The 12,557-nt window shown below is 40.7% G+C and overlaps 1 protein-coding gene and 2 pseudogenes across 1 annotated transcript; 2 read left to right on the top strand and 1 right to left on the bottom strand.

Annotated features, from left to right (window-relative positions):
- Window positions 1-466: 466 nt before the first annotated feature.
- Window positions 467-2,651, bottom strand: LOC109505444 (uncharacterized; annotated as a pseudogene).
- A 1,574-nt stretch (window positions 2,652-4,225) lies between these two features.
- Window positions 4,226-7,563, top strand: LOC140854844 (protein FAR1-RELATED SEQUENCE 5-like; annotated as a pseudogene).
- Window positions 7,564-10,998: 3,435 nt separating this feature from the next.
- Window positions 10,999-12,311, top strand: LOC105035764 (probable pyridoxal 5'-phosphate synthase subunit PDX1.1). The gene has a single exon (XM_010911458.3). The coding sequence runs from the start codon at window positions 11,106-11,108 to the stop codon at window positions 12,060-12,062; it is 957 nt and encodes a 318-aa protein (XP_010909760.1). The 5' UTR covers window positions 10,999-11,105; the 3' UTR covers window positions 12,063-12,311.
- The last annotated feature ends 246 nt before the right edge of the window (window positions 12,312-12,557 follow it).

Raw genomic sequence — 12,557 nt, 5'->3', positions numbered from 1 at the left:
TTTGTCCCCCGTTGATCAATTATCCAACACCCCAAAAGGGCTCTGCCCTCGCACACTCCATCATCCACCGCTAGTAGCCATCCTCCCCCTATTGATCTCAGCCTCCTCCCATTCTCCTATGAGCTCACACTTAGTCCATCGATTCGAGCCCTCTCGATCTCTTTTGCCACTCAGCTCTTCCAGCAATGCTTTAGGATGCATTTCATTTGCAACTGAAATCAAAATCAAAATTAAAACGGCGTAGATTAAAACAAGAATTGGAACAATCATATCCCCTAATGTGTTTAGTTCATGATAGGGCTGAAAGTGGGCCAGGCTGGGCCGGGCTATACCCCAACCCAAGTCCGATCCGAAAAAAAAATTTCGAGCTTCAGATCGGGATTAAGCCCAAATATTTTAGAAAACAAGGGGTCCGAACCAAGCCCAAGCCCGATTGGGCCAATTCGAGCCCGATCAAGGCAAGCTCTTAGGTCACCACCAGCCCGTGCCATCCTTTCTCCCCCGCTGATCACCCCCATACCCTAATCCTCTGATCCATCGACCTCGCAAAGATCGTCCCGTCGTCAGTGATGACGATGGCATTCACGGCGTCCTCATGCGCCGCTGCAGATTCGATGCAACGAAGGTTGGAGGTGCACCAGATCTTGAGGGTTTTATCTTAGGAGATGGAGTAGAGCAGGCCACCGGAGGTGGTGATGGCGGAGACGGTGTCGGCGTGTTGGATCCAGAGGAGCTTCTTGTAGCAGTGGATAGTGATATAGTTGGAGGGGAGGGGGAGGTGGTGGAGACAGTCGATGGCGGTAGAGAGGGAGGCGAGGAGGTGGTAGCGGTCGTAGCACTTTCAGGTGTGGATGCGGCCATCCTGATGGGCGGTGAAGGCACAACCATCAAGAGAGAAGGTGACGGACTTGATGGAGCCAGCGGTAGGGGCAGCAGGGAAGAAGTCGAGGTGGTGGAGGGAGACGAGGTCATATATGGAGATCTCAACAGTGGAGGCAGAGTAGAGGAGGGAGGGTCCTGCAATGATGATGGCGGCGGGTGCTTCGTCGGGGGTGGGGAGGGAGAAGAGGTAGACAAAGGAGGCGGAAGAGGGAGGGGAGTCTAGAAGGGAGGAGGCGAGGGATTGGAGGGAGGGGAGGGTGATGTGGGAGGCGGAGTCGATGGTGAAGGAGGTGGCGGCGGTGCCATTGGAGGAGCTGTATTCGAGAACGGTGGACAAGGAAAGGTGTAGGATCCGAGACGGCAGAGTAAGAGGGGCGGTTGGGTCAGCAGTGGTGGTTTGGTGGAGGAGGTATTTAGGAGTCGGACCTGCGCCGGGCCAAAGATAAGCTCGAGTCCAATCCGAAAGATAGACCAACCCTATATTTAGACCCACATCCGATCTGAACTATTTCGGACCGAGTCTGAAGTTCGATCCAAAGTCAGCCTGATTTAATGGGCCTCGGACCGGTCCAAGCCTAGTTCCAGCCCTAATTCATGACCATAATCAAAAAGAGATTTGAATACTATGGGAGAATGATTAGATTAAATTTTGAAGAATTAGGATGTTCTCATCCCCCTGGAATTGGAAAGAGAGTTCCTCCAATAAAATGGCTGACATGAGAATCACTTATTAACATTCCTATTTCAGAGTCTAACTCCCCTTAAACAAACATGCCCTTAGTTTCTTCGTAACCCTAGTAACTCTTTTTAGTCCATGCTTCTCCAATTCCTCTAAATTATGTCTTGCTCGTAGCAATCATTGGCTATGAAACTAGCAAAATAGATATTCTTATCGCCACTAAAATAAAAATATTGATCGATATTTTTATGAAAATACTGATAATTAATTGATGACACTATCTTAAAACAGTACATAAGAAAATACCACAAAAATATTGATAAAGATATTTATGGCATTTTTTCTGACATATAGCAGCACTTAAAAATACAGGTAATGGTAATTTTTGTTATAGTGTTAAGAATTTCACAAAAGTTTGACCAATAGGCTGGTATAGATTATAAGGTGAATTCTATTCTTAACACTTTTCGCAATTTCTTAGTTCCACTATTTTGGAGAACTTTGAAAATTAGATCACATGCTTCTTTAGGAATTATAGTACTTAGCAGACATTGATTAGCTTTACATCAAGAAATCTAGTTCGTCTCAACATTGAAGATCATTGGCCCAATTTGCCAAGGGGTAGCTCGAATACTGAAGAATACTAATACTTGAGCTATTAATTGACAAATTATATTGAGAAAGACATGCAGAAAAGGCAGACAAAAAGCCATGATTATTAATTTTTACTAATACAATTACATAAATACAAGATCAAATGGGTTAGTACTTTCAAGGTGCCCACTTCATTCTAATCTAAGCTAATGCAGTTTTTCACCATCAATGGCTTATTGGGGTTTAAGTCTGCTCACTATACATCATCATCAATTGTAGTGGAGATAGACTGAGTGTAGCGAGATTAGAGCTTAGGTATGGATCTAGTTGATAGAAGAAGCCATGCAGAGGGATCCACTTGAACCAACTTGAAGATGGTGATGGAACACTATAGCCAAAAGCATGCTGGCACTTGCTGACTTAGAAGCCTTGAACCAAGAAGCAAGATGCTGTGATGGTATTCTAATTCGATGACATCACCAGTTCGTGAAGACATTTCGATTTCTGATAGTATTCCAATTTAATAAACCAGTTGGGAGTTGGTTGGTCAAAACAAACTAGTTGCCAGCCAATACTCAGGGTCACTTACTACCATAAGGGAAAGAAGAATAGAGAAAGGCATAAAGCTGGCTAGGAAGAAGAAGAATGAGTGCCAGAGATAAGGATACAAGGCCTATAGAGTCGAAGAATTCCTTTTCAACAAGTAAACCAAAATCCTTATTAATACAGAAAATAATATCAAATCCTAATGGATTTGGAGGATGCTTCGAGTAGCGCAGGCCGTTTTGGTATCCAAAAGCATTTCACATAGAGGGACATGGTAGGAGAGAAAGGCTTAGTGGAATCAGAAGAGATACAAGCGAATTGCCGAAGGTAAATATTTTGATAAAAGGACAATCCTTAGTCCGTGGATTAAAACTATAATTATAGGATTTTAATTCTATGGGTATCAAGGAGGTGATGATGGACAACCCATTGGCCTCATGATCCTTGGCTAGCGAGATATTGAGGGCATTGTTCACACTATATCTCAACAATCTATGTGGCGATCAGGAGCAAGTACCATATGGATTAAGTTGATCAAATCAAAATAAGAATCCTGTCTCTTGTTAACCTTAGATAGTGTTCACTGTGAAAATCATGCACATGGTAGAGATCCAAGCTGAACAAGTAGAATTTGGTCATTAGTAGGTTAAAAGGTCAAGTCTTGCTGTGAAAGATGGCCGGAAGAAGACTGAAATGATCGTACCAATCTCAAACTTCAAAAAGTAGAGGATTCCCTTATAGGCCGAATAAAGAGAGATGGTTAACATAAGCTATGTCAGGATGACTTGAAGGCTGATAAAGCATAACTATTAATTTGATAGTTACAGAATGATCATGTTTGTGCATGATGGAAAGACATTTAACAACAACTATCAAAACTTCTAGAAGTGGAGATTAGACATAAAGAGCAATCAATGGAATGAGTTATAGTGTTTGTGGATAGTTATTAGGGCTGGAACTGAGCTCGGACCGATCTAAGACCCATCGGATCGACCCGACTTCAGATCGAACTTCGAGCTAGATCTGAAATAGTTCAAGTTAGGCTTGTGCTTGATTATAAGGCTTGTTTGTCGTTTGGGTCTGGCTCAGATATATTTTTGGTCTAGCTCGAGTCTGATTCGGATCTATATCCAAGTTTGAAGTCCAGTCCGATCAAGAGCCCGAATGTTCGGCCCAAACCCAATTCCCAAAATTATTTTTTCTTGATGTCTGAACTCTAAAAATGCTAATTAGAGCAAAAACTTAGAATTGTCATATTAATTAAAGCAAAAACATAGGATTATCAAATTAATTAAAATGGATTAGAGGAAAATGTAATGAGAAAGGGGAATAAGACTTTTTCTTGTGACTCTTCGAGAACCTTCTCCCTTTGGGCCTCCTCCCCCTCCATTACCTTTCATGTGGCGGCGGCCTCCAACCAAAGGCTCTTCCACTCTTCAAACACCTTCCTCTTCCTCTCCATGATCTCAACTTCCTCCTGCTCGCTTACTTGGATCCTTAGCTGCTCCTCTTGATCATTAGACCATGCCTTTTTCTCCTCCGTCGGTGACACAGTGCTCGTGGGTGGGTGTAAAATGTGATGGTGGCCGCATTATTGAGATCCACCTCCCAGCCACTCATCTCATGGGCCAGATCCCCATCAGAACCCTTGGCAACCTCACCGCTCTCCAGGTGGTTAGCCTCTGCCTTAACGCCCTCTCCGATCCTCTCTCGTCAAACCTTGTTGGCTGTAAGGAGCTCCAGATTGTCTATCTCTAGGGGAATCACTTCTCCGACAAGATCCCTGCCGGCCCATTCTCCCTCAACAGGTTGGTTCTACTCAGTCTTGTCATCAATAACTTCACTAGCTGGATCTCGTCTGGTTCAACAACCTTACCTATCTCGAGATACTCTACCTCAAGCACAACCTCCTCATCATCCTCTACTGAAGGGGAGGAGGGAGCAAGCGGGCAACAAAGACAGAGGTGCCAAGGAAGTCGATGGAGTCAGAGATGGATTATCTGCAGAAATCTTGATTGAATTGTTCCAATCGGATTCGGACTGAGCATGGGCCTAGGCCCGGATCAGGTTCAGGTTTGAGTTTTTTAAAAACTTTCAAATCTAAATCCCGCCTAAAGTCCTAAAAAAAAGTTTCAGGCCAGGCTCAACCAAGGGTGTGGCTCGACCCGGCCCAACCCACTTCCAACCATAATAGATACTATATATCGGTATAGATAAGTAAAATTGTACTCTAAAAAAATTTTTAAATAATTAATCAAATTAGTTTATCTCTACCTTTATCTTAGTTATTTGTCTTAGAAGTAAATGTAACTTATTTTTTTTATCATAGTATAATGCCATATCCTTCTACTATAGCCTAGTGCTATACTCATTTCCATTGTTATCTCCTTCAAATGGTGGTGTGACGGTAGTAAAAATTCTGAAAAATCAAATTATCTTAATCCATGCTGCTCTTTATCTTTCATTCTGCCAACATCTTTTCAATTAGCCCAATGTGATGGCACATCCGCACATATATTCATGTTTTGCTTAGTTAAGCTTGGCGGACTATCCCCTACCCTAACCAATTGAGCTCTTTAGAGATCTCAAGTTCTTTGATTCATTCGGAACGTGATGGAAAAAGTGGCAACCTTTCTCCTCTTCCATACTCTAAAGTAGAGGATGAAATATTAGACTCTTGAAACTTCATCTTGTAATTTGAATTTTGTGGCTAAATTTTCCAATCTATGAATTTTTTTTTAAATTTATAATTTTTCATTAGGATTTCTATCCTTCTCAAATTCTCCAAGAGTCCTGGCCTGAAACTAGGACTGGCTGTCCTGCACGTATGAAAGTCAAGCTTACACTTTGTAGCATATTTTGAGTGACTAAATTTATTCCAGACCATAAGCATCCCCTTGCAGACCCATTAATGGCTCGCAGATTGAGATCACATTGGGCGAAGTCTAAAGGTAAGACTGAAGCTACCAATAATCACCAGTCGAGGCACATGTAGATGGGTGATGCAGGAGCTGCATATCAGAGAATGCAAGTTGGGAACCCATTCTTCTTTTATGCAGTATAGATAGGGCTGAGCAAATAATCAAAACTTAAAAAAAATCCATCTAATCTGATCCAATAAACATCGGTTTCAATCAGTTGAAAGATATAAATTAGATAGAATCGGATTGATATTTGTAAAAAATCGATTATTTACGGTCGGATTCGATTCTTACATTTTTAACCCATATGAGACAAAATGCAACTGATGTAGTATTTCACAAACTCACTTTCATTTTTGGGACAGCATCATTTAGACTTCAATACTTTATTTTAAAAAAATATTATCACCTATTTGGATTCATCAGAATATTAATATTGAATTATTGATGAAAACACATCAATTTGAGATAATTCTAAAATGAAAGCTCTCAGATGTAGTTATTTTCAGATGAATAAATCTTTTCTATTTTTGTTTTATTTTGTATAGATTCAAAAATAAATCTAAAATTTGTAACTTATAAGATTTAGGTTTTTTTTTATATTAAATTGATAAAAAAATAAATAAGCTTAAGTAAGTCAATATTAGACTTAAGATCAATATTGGATCAATATCGAAGACCAAATTGATATAACGAATCGTTCATTTTGATTTCAAATGATTTATATATGATAAATGGTAGGCAATGAATTAAATTTTCTGTAATTTATTTGAAATTGATTGGATAAAATTTTTTTCTTAGCACGATTGAACTCGATCCATGCTCAATCCTAAATACGGATCGGCAAGCTGGTAACATGGTCAACTTTTTCTAGGCCGATGACAAGTCCACGATGGAGTACATTTACTTTGGCGTTGTAGTATGCTTGGACAGAACTTACAAAGCAAATGATTATGGCAGGTCGTTGGCTTTATTCGTTGGCGTGAATAATCATAAGCAGATGCATGGTTGTCTTTGGTTCTGTATTGCTTGATGATGAAAGTGGAGAATCACTCAAGTGGCTGTTTGGGATTTTTAAGAATGCAATGCGTGGCAAACAACCGAAAACGATTCTGACAGATAGATGTGAAGAAATGTCTGCTGCAGTAGCTATGGTGTGGCTGGGCATTGTGCATCGTGTTTGTGCGTGGCATGTGTACCAAAAGCTAAAACACCTAAATAAGGTCTTTCAGGGTTCAAAAAGTTTCTTAGGTGATCTGAGTCGATGCTTACTCAATTATGAAGAAGCGGAGGAATTCATATCAGCATGGAAAAAGATGATAGAGAAGTATGATCTTAGTGACAATGAATTGCTGGCTAAGCTATATATATAATGATCGGGAAAATTGGGCTGTGCCTTATGGAAGACAGGCATTTTCTGCTGACATGTTCAGCACTATACGGAAAGAGAACCCAGTTAGTGCATATAAAAAGGTTTTTAGTTCAGAACAAGATCTTTTCTGTTTTCTTGTGCATTACGACAAATTATTGGTTGAGCTAAGGTGTACAGAGTTGCAAGCTGATCTTCATGCTAGTCAGAATAACTTGAAACCGCCTTCTTTGTGCATGTTGAGGCAAGCTATAAATGCATATACACCTGCAGTCTTCAAAATGTTTCAAAGAGAGCTTGAAATGCACGTGGATTGTACATATGGCATATTATTTTGGTGAAGCTGGGACTATATTAGAGTATAAGGTGACAGCTGACGAGAAATCCGTTGAGCATATCGTTAGATGGGACTCAGCAGATTGTTCAGTTTGCTTAGTTGGAAAAAATTTGAATTTGTTGGGATTCAATGTCGTCATGTTTTGAAACTATTTGATTACAGAAATATCAAAGAACTTCCACCACGGTGCATCTTGAAACGGTGGAGAAAAGATGCCAAAGTTTGGAGCCATTAAGGACAATCAGGAATATACATATGATGGTAATTCAAAGTTGTTTGCAGCAAACCACGTTAGTTATTTGTTTCGCATGTTCAGTATGATTGCAGCAAGGGCCGCAAAGATGATGGAGGCATATAAATTCATTGAAAGCCAATCTGATCTGCTTATGGAACAAATAAAAGCACATTTTGCAGAAAATAGGCTCTCCTGAGAAATGACACCTGATTTTCTCTTGAGCAAACAACAATAGATCCTGTTTGACATGCAAAGATCTATGTAATTATTTACGACCCTCATGGAATCACAACCAACTACATATTTGAAAACTACCTTTACAATGCAGAACTGTCATTCTTCCTCCACAATATACACTGAAAAAGAACATAGTTCTCTTCTTGATTCGGAATTCTAAAGAGTCCCAACTTCAACGGGACTGGGACTCCTCATCTATAAAAAAGCTCAAGACCCCAGGTATGAAGATGGAAAACAAGCTCTCTACTTCCCGTTCTACTTTGTTTGTTCTACATCTCCTATTCCCTAGAGTCTTGTCTAACTTAAGTATTGAAAGATCTCTATCTGGATCATCATCCGGCATAGTGGTTTGATCAACGCCCTCTACATCTTCAGATCATCAGACTGGGTTTTGGTGACAATAACTTTGACATACAAGACCCTTGCCAACACCTAAAACTCAATGCATGATGTTAAACGGGATGTTGACCACCCCAATATCCACTGAACTTGTAATCATAGATCCTTAGAATCCGCCAAGGTACCTAGAATTTACCTAGGTCTGCATGGTGTCCATGATGCAAAGGAAAATTAAGGGTAATCATGAGTTCATTTATACTCGAGAAAACTTTCATTAACTTCCGGTATTAAAATTGAGTGCATAGGAGGGCATTTACAGGCTTGGAGGCCTCTTACAATAATAGGGATGGACGGATAGCTCGCCCAGGTGCATTTCTAAAGAAAAATTCACTTTGATGAGAGATTATTGTCAAATTGGTTTGGATGGTCGTCATGTCACCATCAAGTTGCTTCTAATAGTGGTACAAGAGCCATTTGATTCCACAATTCCTTGGTTGGCTTGGACTTAGATGCCACATCTTTGGGTGGCGATCTTGGCACAGTCAAATGGTGTATGATTTCACCTCTAGACCAGATTAAGTTGGCCTCAAATTTGATTGCTTTGGTGCACTTTTGGAAGCCCTTAGCCAGATGCTTTTGATCGTGAAGGCCCTTTTGATGGTGAGTTTTTGCTGTCAGATGTCTTCAACGACATCCAGCGTGCTATCAGATGATGGATTCAACCAAATGCCTAAGCATGCAGTCCTGGCCTGCATTACTCATTACCGGTACATTTATTTTATACAAACATAGCCATCCAAAAACCCATTTAGACTTTCATTGATCATAATTTTAACTAAAAGATGATATAAAAAAAAGCAAGTAATATTTACTTGTTGTGTTAATGTAGTGATTGGATGGAGCTAGTCCCTTCTCTTTTCTCAAAAAATAAAATAAAATAAAATAATGCACAAAAAATAGAATCAATTTTAACTTCAAATCTATCATCAGAATGACAATAGACTTAAAAGTTTAGAATAGATGACAATCATCAGCTAATTAATGATAAAACTAACTTAAATGCAGTCTCATACCCCAAAGTCTGTCAATTTTTGTATGATGTCTGGAAGTTTTGATTGGATCACCTTGGTTGGGCCATCAAGTCCAGGGCTAAATCTAAATCCACCTGTTTATAATTAGACTGATTTGGGAAAGACCCACCCAAAACTATTTACTTTGGATGGAAATGTGCAGGTTGGTGAGTTATTTTGGATGAATTCCAAACTCGTCGATAACTGTCGAACTTGCTGTTGAAATTCATTTCTTAAATTCCTTTCTTCATTTATTCGGTTCCTAGTGGAATGGAAATGATCTGGTGCGTGCTAATGTGCTCCACTCAAATTCTGGAAACATGAATTGTAAAGAAATTTTATGTTGCTAAGAAATTTTACGTTGCAAAATCATCTCGCAGACTACTCTAGAACTGAGTACATAATAACCAGTACTGATCGCCTAGATGCTTCTGCTTGCTGTTGAAATTCGTTTCTGTATTTCTATATGATATTAGTGAACAATATTTTTTTTTGGTATCATATTAGTGAATAATAATTGTAAACATTGTTGTTGGTCGTACCCTTTTAAAAAATGTGACATGGTTATTGAATTTTATATTTATTATCTATTTTTAACCACTGACCGATGATGGATTCCACGCGGAAGCAGCGCATGATCCAATGAGAGTCAAAGCAATACACCGCCACCCGTCTCATGAACGTCTTTATACTAGGAGCTGATGTGTGGCCAAGGAAAGTCCATAGGATTTTTCTTGGTACATGGTACAGTTTATGCCGCTCCAGCGGATAGCTAGTTGTGTAGGACTGTTGTGCCTGCACTTTTTTTATTTTTTAATTATTTTTAATAATAATTTATTTTTAATATAATGGATGGGTTGACAAAAAGGTAGATAGGAAAAAAAATGGATGACGGAAAGGATCGGTTCCGCCCATCCCCTTATATGTTTGATAAAATATAAAAAAATAAATTTAAATAATTTTTTTATTTGATATAAAAAATGATAGAAAAAGTTAATGATATTTATAGATATTTTTATTAAACTATTATCTAATAAAAATATTATTATAATTAATTTATAATATTTATTTATATTAAAGAAATGGAGCAATAATATGAAAATTATAATTTTTATAATTTATAATAAAATAAATATTCAATTTAATTTAATAAATAATTTATAAACTAATTAATTTATAATTTAAATAATTATTAATTTACACAAAAGTTGACTAAAAATAATAAAAAAATAGAAAATAATTTTAATTATCAACTTATAATTATGAAAATAATGTGATAAAATTAAAAATATTATTAATAAAAAGTTAACAATATAGAGTAAATAGAGATAAAATATATATATATATATATATATATATATATAATTAATAAAAAATATTATGATTTTGTTAAAAAAATTAATAAAAATATTTTTATCAATATAAAAATTTATCTCTCATATGTTTCATTTATTCTTCTTTATATTCTTTCTGTTTCCAAGATTATAAAACAATGGATTTGGATAGGTAGATTTTTTTTATGTTTTAAATTTTTTTTTTTTGGATCAAATAAGACCATCCATCCTTATCCAATCAAATACAGGATTAACGCGAAGATGGAAAAGAGTGGATAACTGTGGGTCATAAAATACTCATCCTGAACGGACGGATGGCCCGATGGTTGCAAAAGATGGCAGGAATCCCCCGTTTGCGCCCGTGCCTTCCCCACTAAGGCAGCCCAACCCCCGCCCCAACACCCCAAGTGGGCCCCGCCCCGCCCCCATCTTTTCTATATGTGCAACGCTCCTGTCCGTTTCCGTCCTGGACCGTAATCGCTAGGTATTTCCAAACACCGTGCAAAGATAGATTAGGGTTTCCCAACCCCATCCCAATTCCATCCATTCGACGGGAGATAAGATGTCGTCGGACAGCGGCGTGGTGACGGTGTACGGGGAGACCAACGGGGGGTCGGCGCTGACGGAGCTGGGGGTGAAGAAGACGTCAACGTTCTCGGTGAAGGTAGGGCTGGCGCAGATGCTGCGGGGCGGGGTGATCATGGACGTGGTGAACCCGGACCAGGCGCGTGTGGCGGAGGAGGCCGGGGCGTGCGCGGTGATGGCCCTGGAGCGCGTCCCGGCTGACATCCGGGCCGGGGGCGGAGTGGCCCGGATGAGTGACCCGGGGCTAATCAAGGAGATCAAGCGTGCGGTGACCATCCCCGTAATGGCCAAGGCCCGCATCGGGCACTTCGTGGAGGCCCAGATCCTGGAGGCCATCGGCGTGGACTACGTGGACGAGAGCGAGGTGCTGACCCCGGCCGACGACGCCCACCATATCAACAAGCACAACTTCCGCGTCCCCTTCGTGTGCGGCTGCCGCGACCTCGGCGAGGCCCTCCGCCGCATCCGCGAGGGCGCTGCCATGATCCGCACCAAGGGCGAGGCGGGCACCGGCAACATCGTCGAGGCCGTCCGTCACGTCCGCTCCGTCATGGGCGATATCCGCTCCCTCCATAACATGGACGACGACGAGGTCTTCGCCTTCGCCAAGTGCATCGCGGCCCCCTACGACCTCGTCATGCAGACCAAGCAGCTCGGCCGCCTCCCTGTCGTCCACTTCGCCGCCGGTGGCGTCGCCACCCCCGCCGACGCCGCCCTTATGATGCAGCTCGGCTGCGACGGCGTCTTTGTCGGCTCTGGCATCTTCAAGAGCGGTGACCCCGCCCGGCGCGCCCGCGCCATCGTCCAGGCCGTCACCCACTACAGCGACCCTGACATCTTGGCCGAGGTCTCCTGTGGCCTCGGAGAGGCCATGGTCGGGATCAACCTCAACGGCGACGCCAAGGTCGAGAGGTTCGCCGCCCGCTCTGAATAATAATACACATGTTATTAGACAGACTGCAGGCAGGCAGTTCGTTCGACTTCGATCGATGGTATGATTATGGTGACGGCTCAGCTCAGCGCTGCTCAACTCTTGCCCATTTGCCTTCTCTCTATGCCATGATTTTGACATGCTTTTCGTTTTTTTTTTCTTTTCCATTTTTCCTAGGTATTATGTCAATAAAGTTACAATCTACTCTTGTAGCAGCTACAGCTAAAAACATTGCCTTTTCTTTTTCTTCCATACTGGCCTGTCTGTCTGTGTCTTTCATGTGATAAAACCCTCTGCTGAAAAGAAAACCAAGCTGGATCGAGATTTGATAATTTCAAAACAAATTCAAGAACTACAACCTCAAATTCAAAAATGTGAAATTTGAATTCTAATTCTCTCAGATGATTGACAAGAAAACCGAGCTGGATCAAGATTTGAAAATTCTGATTATTTCAAGTGATGGTTACGGAAACTGAACTGGATGAAGATTTGACGATT

This window comes from Elaeis guineensis, chromosome 1 (genome assembly GCF_000442705.2).
Source record: "Elaeis guineensis isolate ETL-2024a chromosome 1, EG11, whole genome shotgun sequence".
Classification (NCBI taxonomy): domain Eukaryota; kingdom Viridiplantae; phylum Streptophyta; class Magnoliopsida; order Arecales; family Arecaceae; genus Elaeis; species Elaeis guineensis.
The sequence above is the reverse complement of the archived record's forward strand: the minus strand, read 5'-3'. Positions and strand labels throughout refer to the sequence as shown.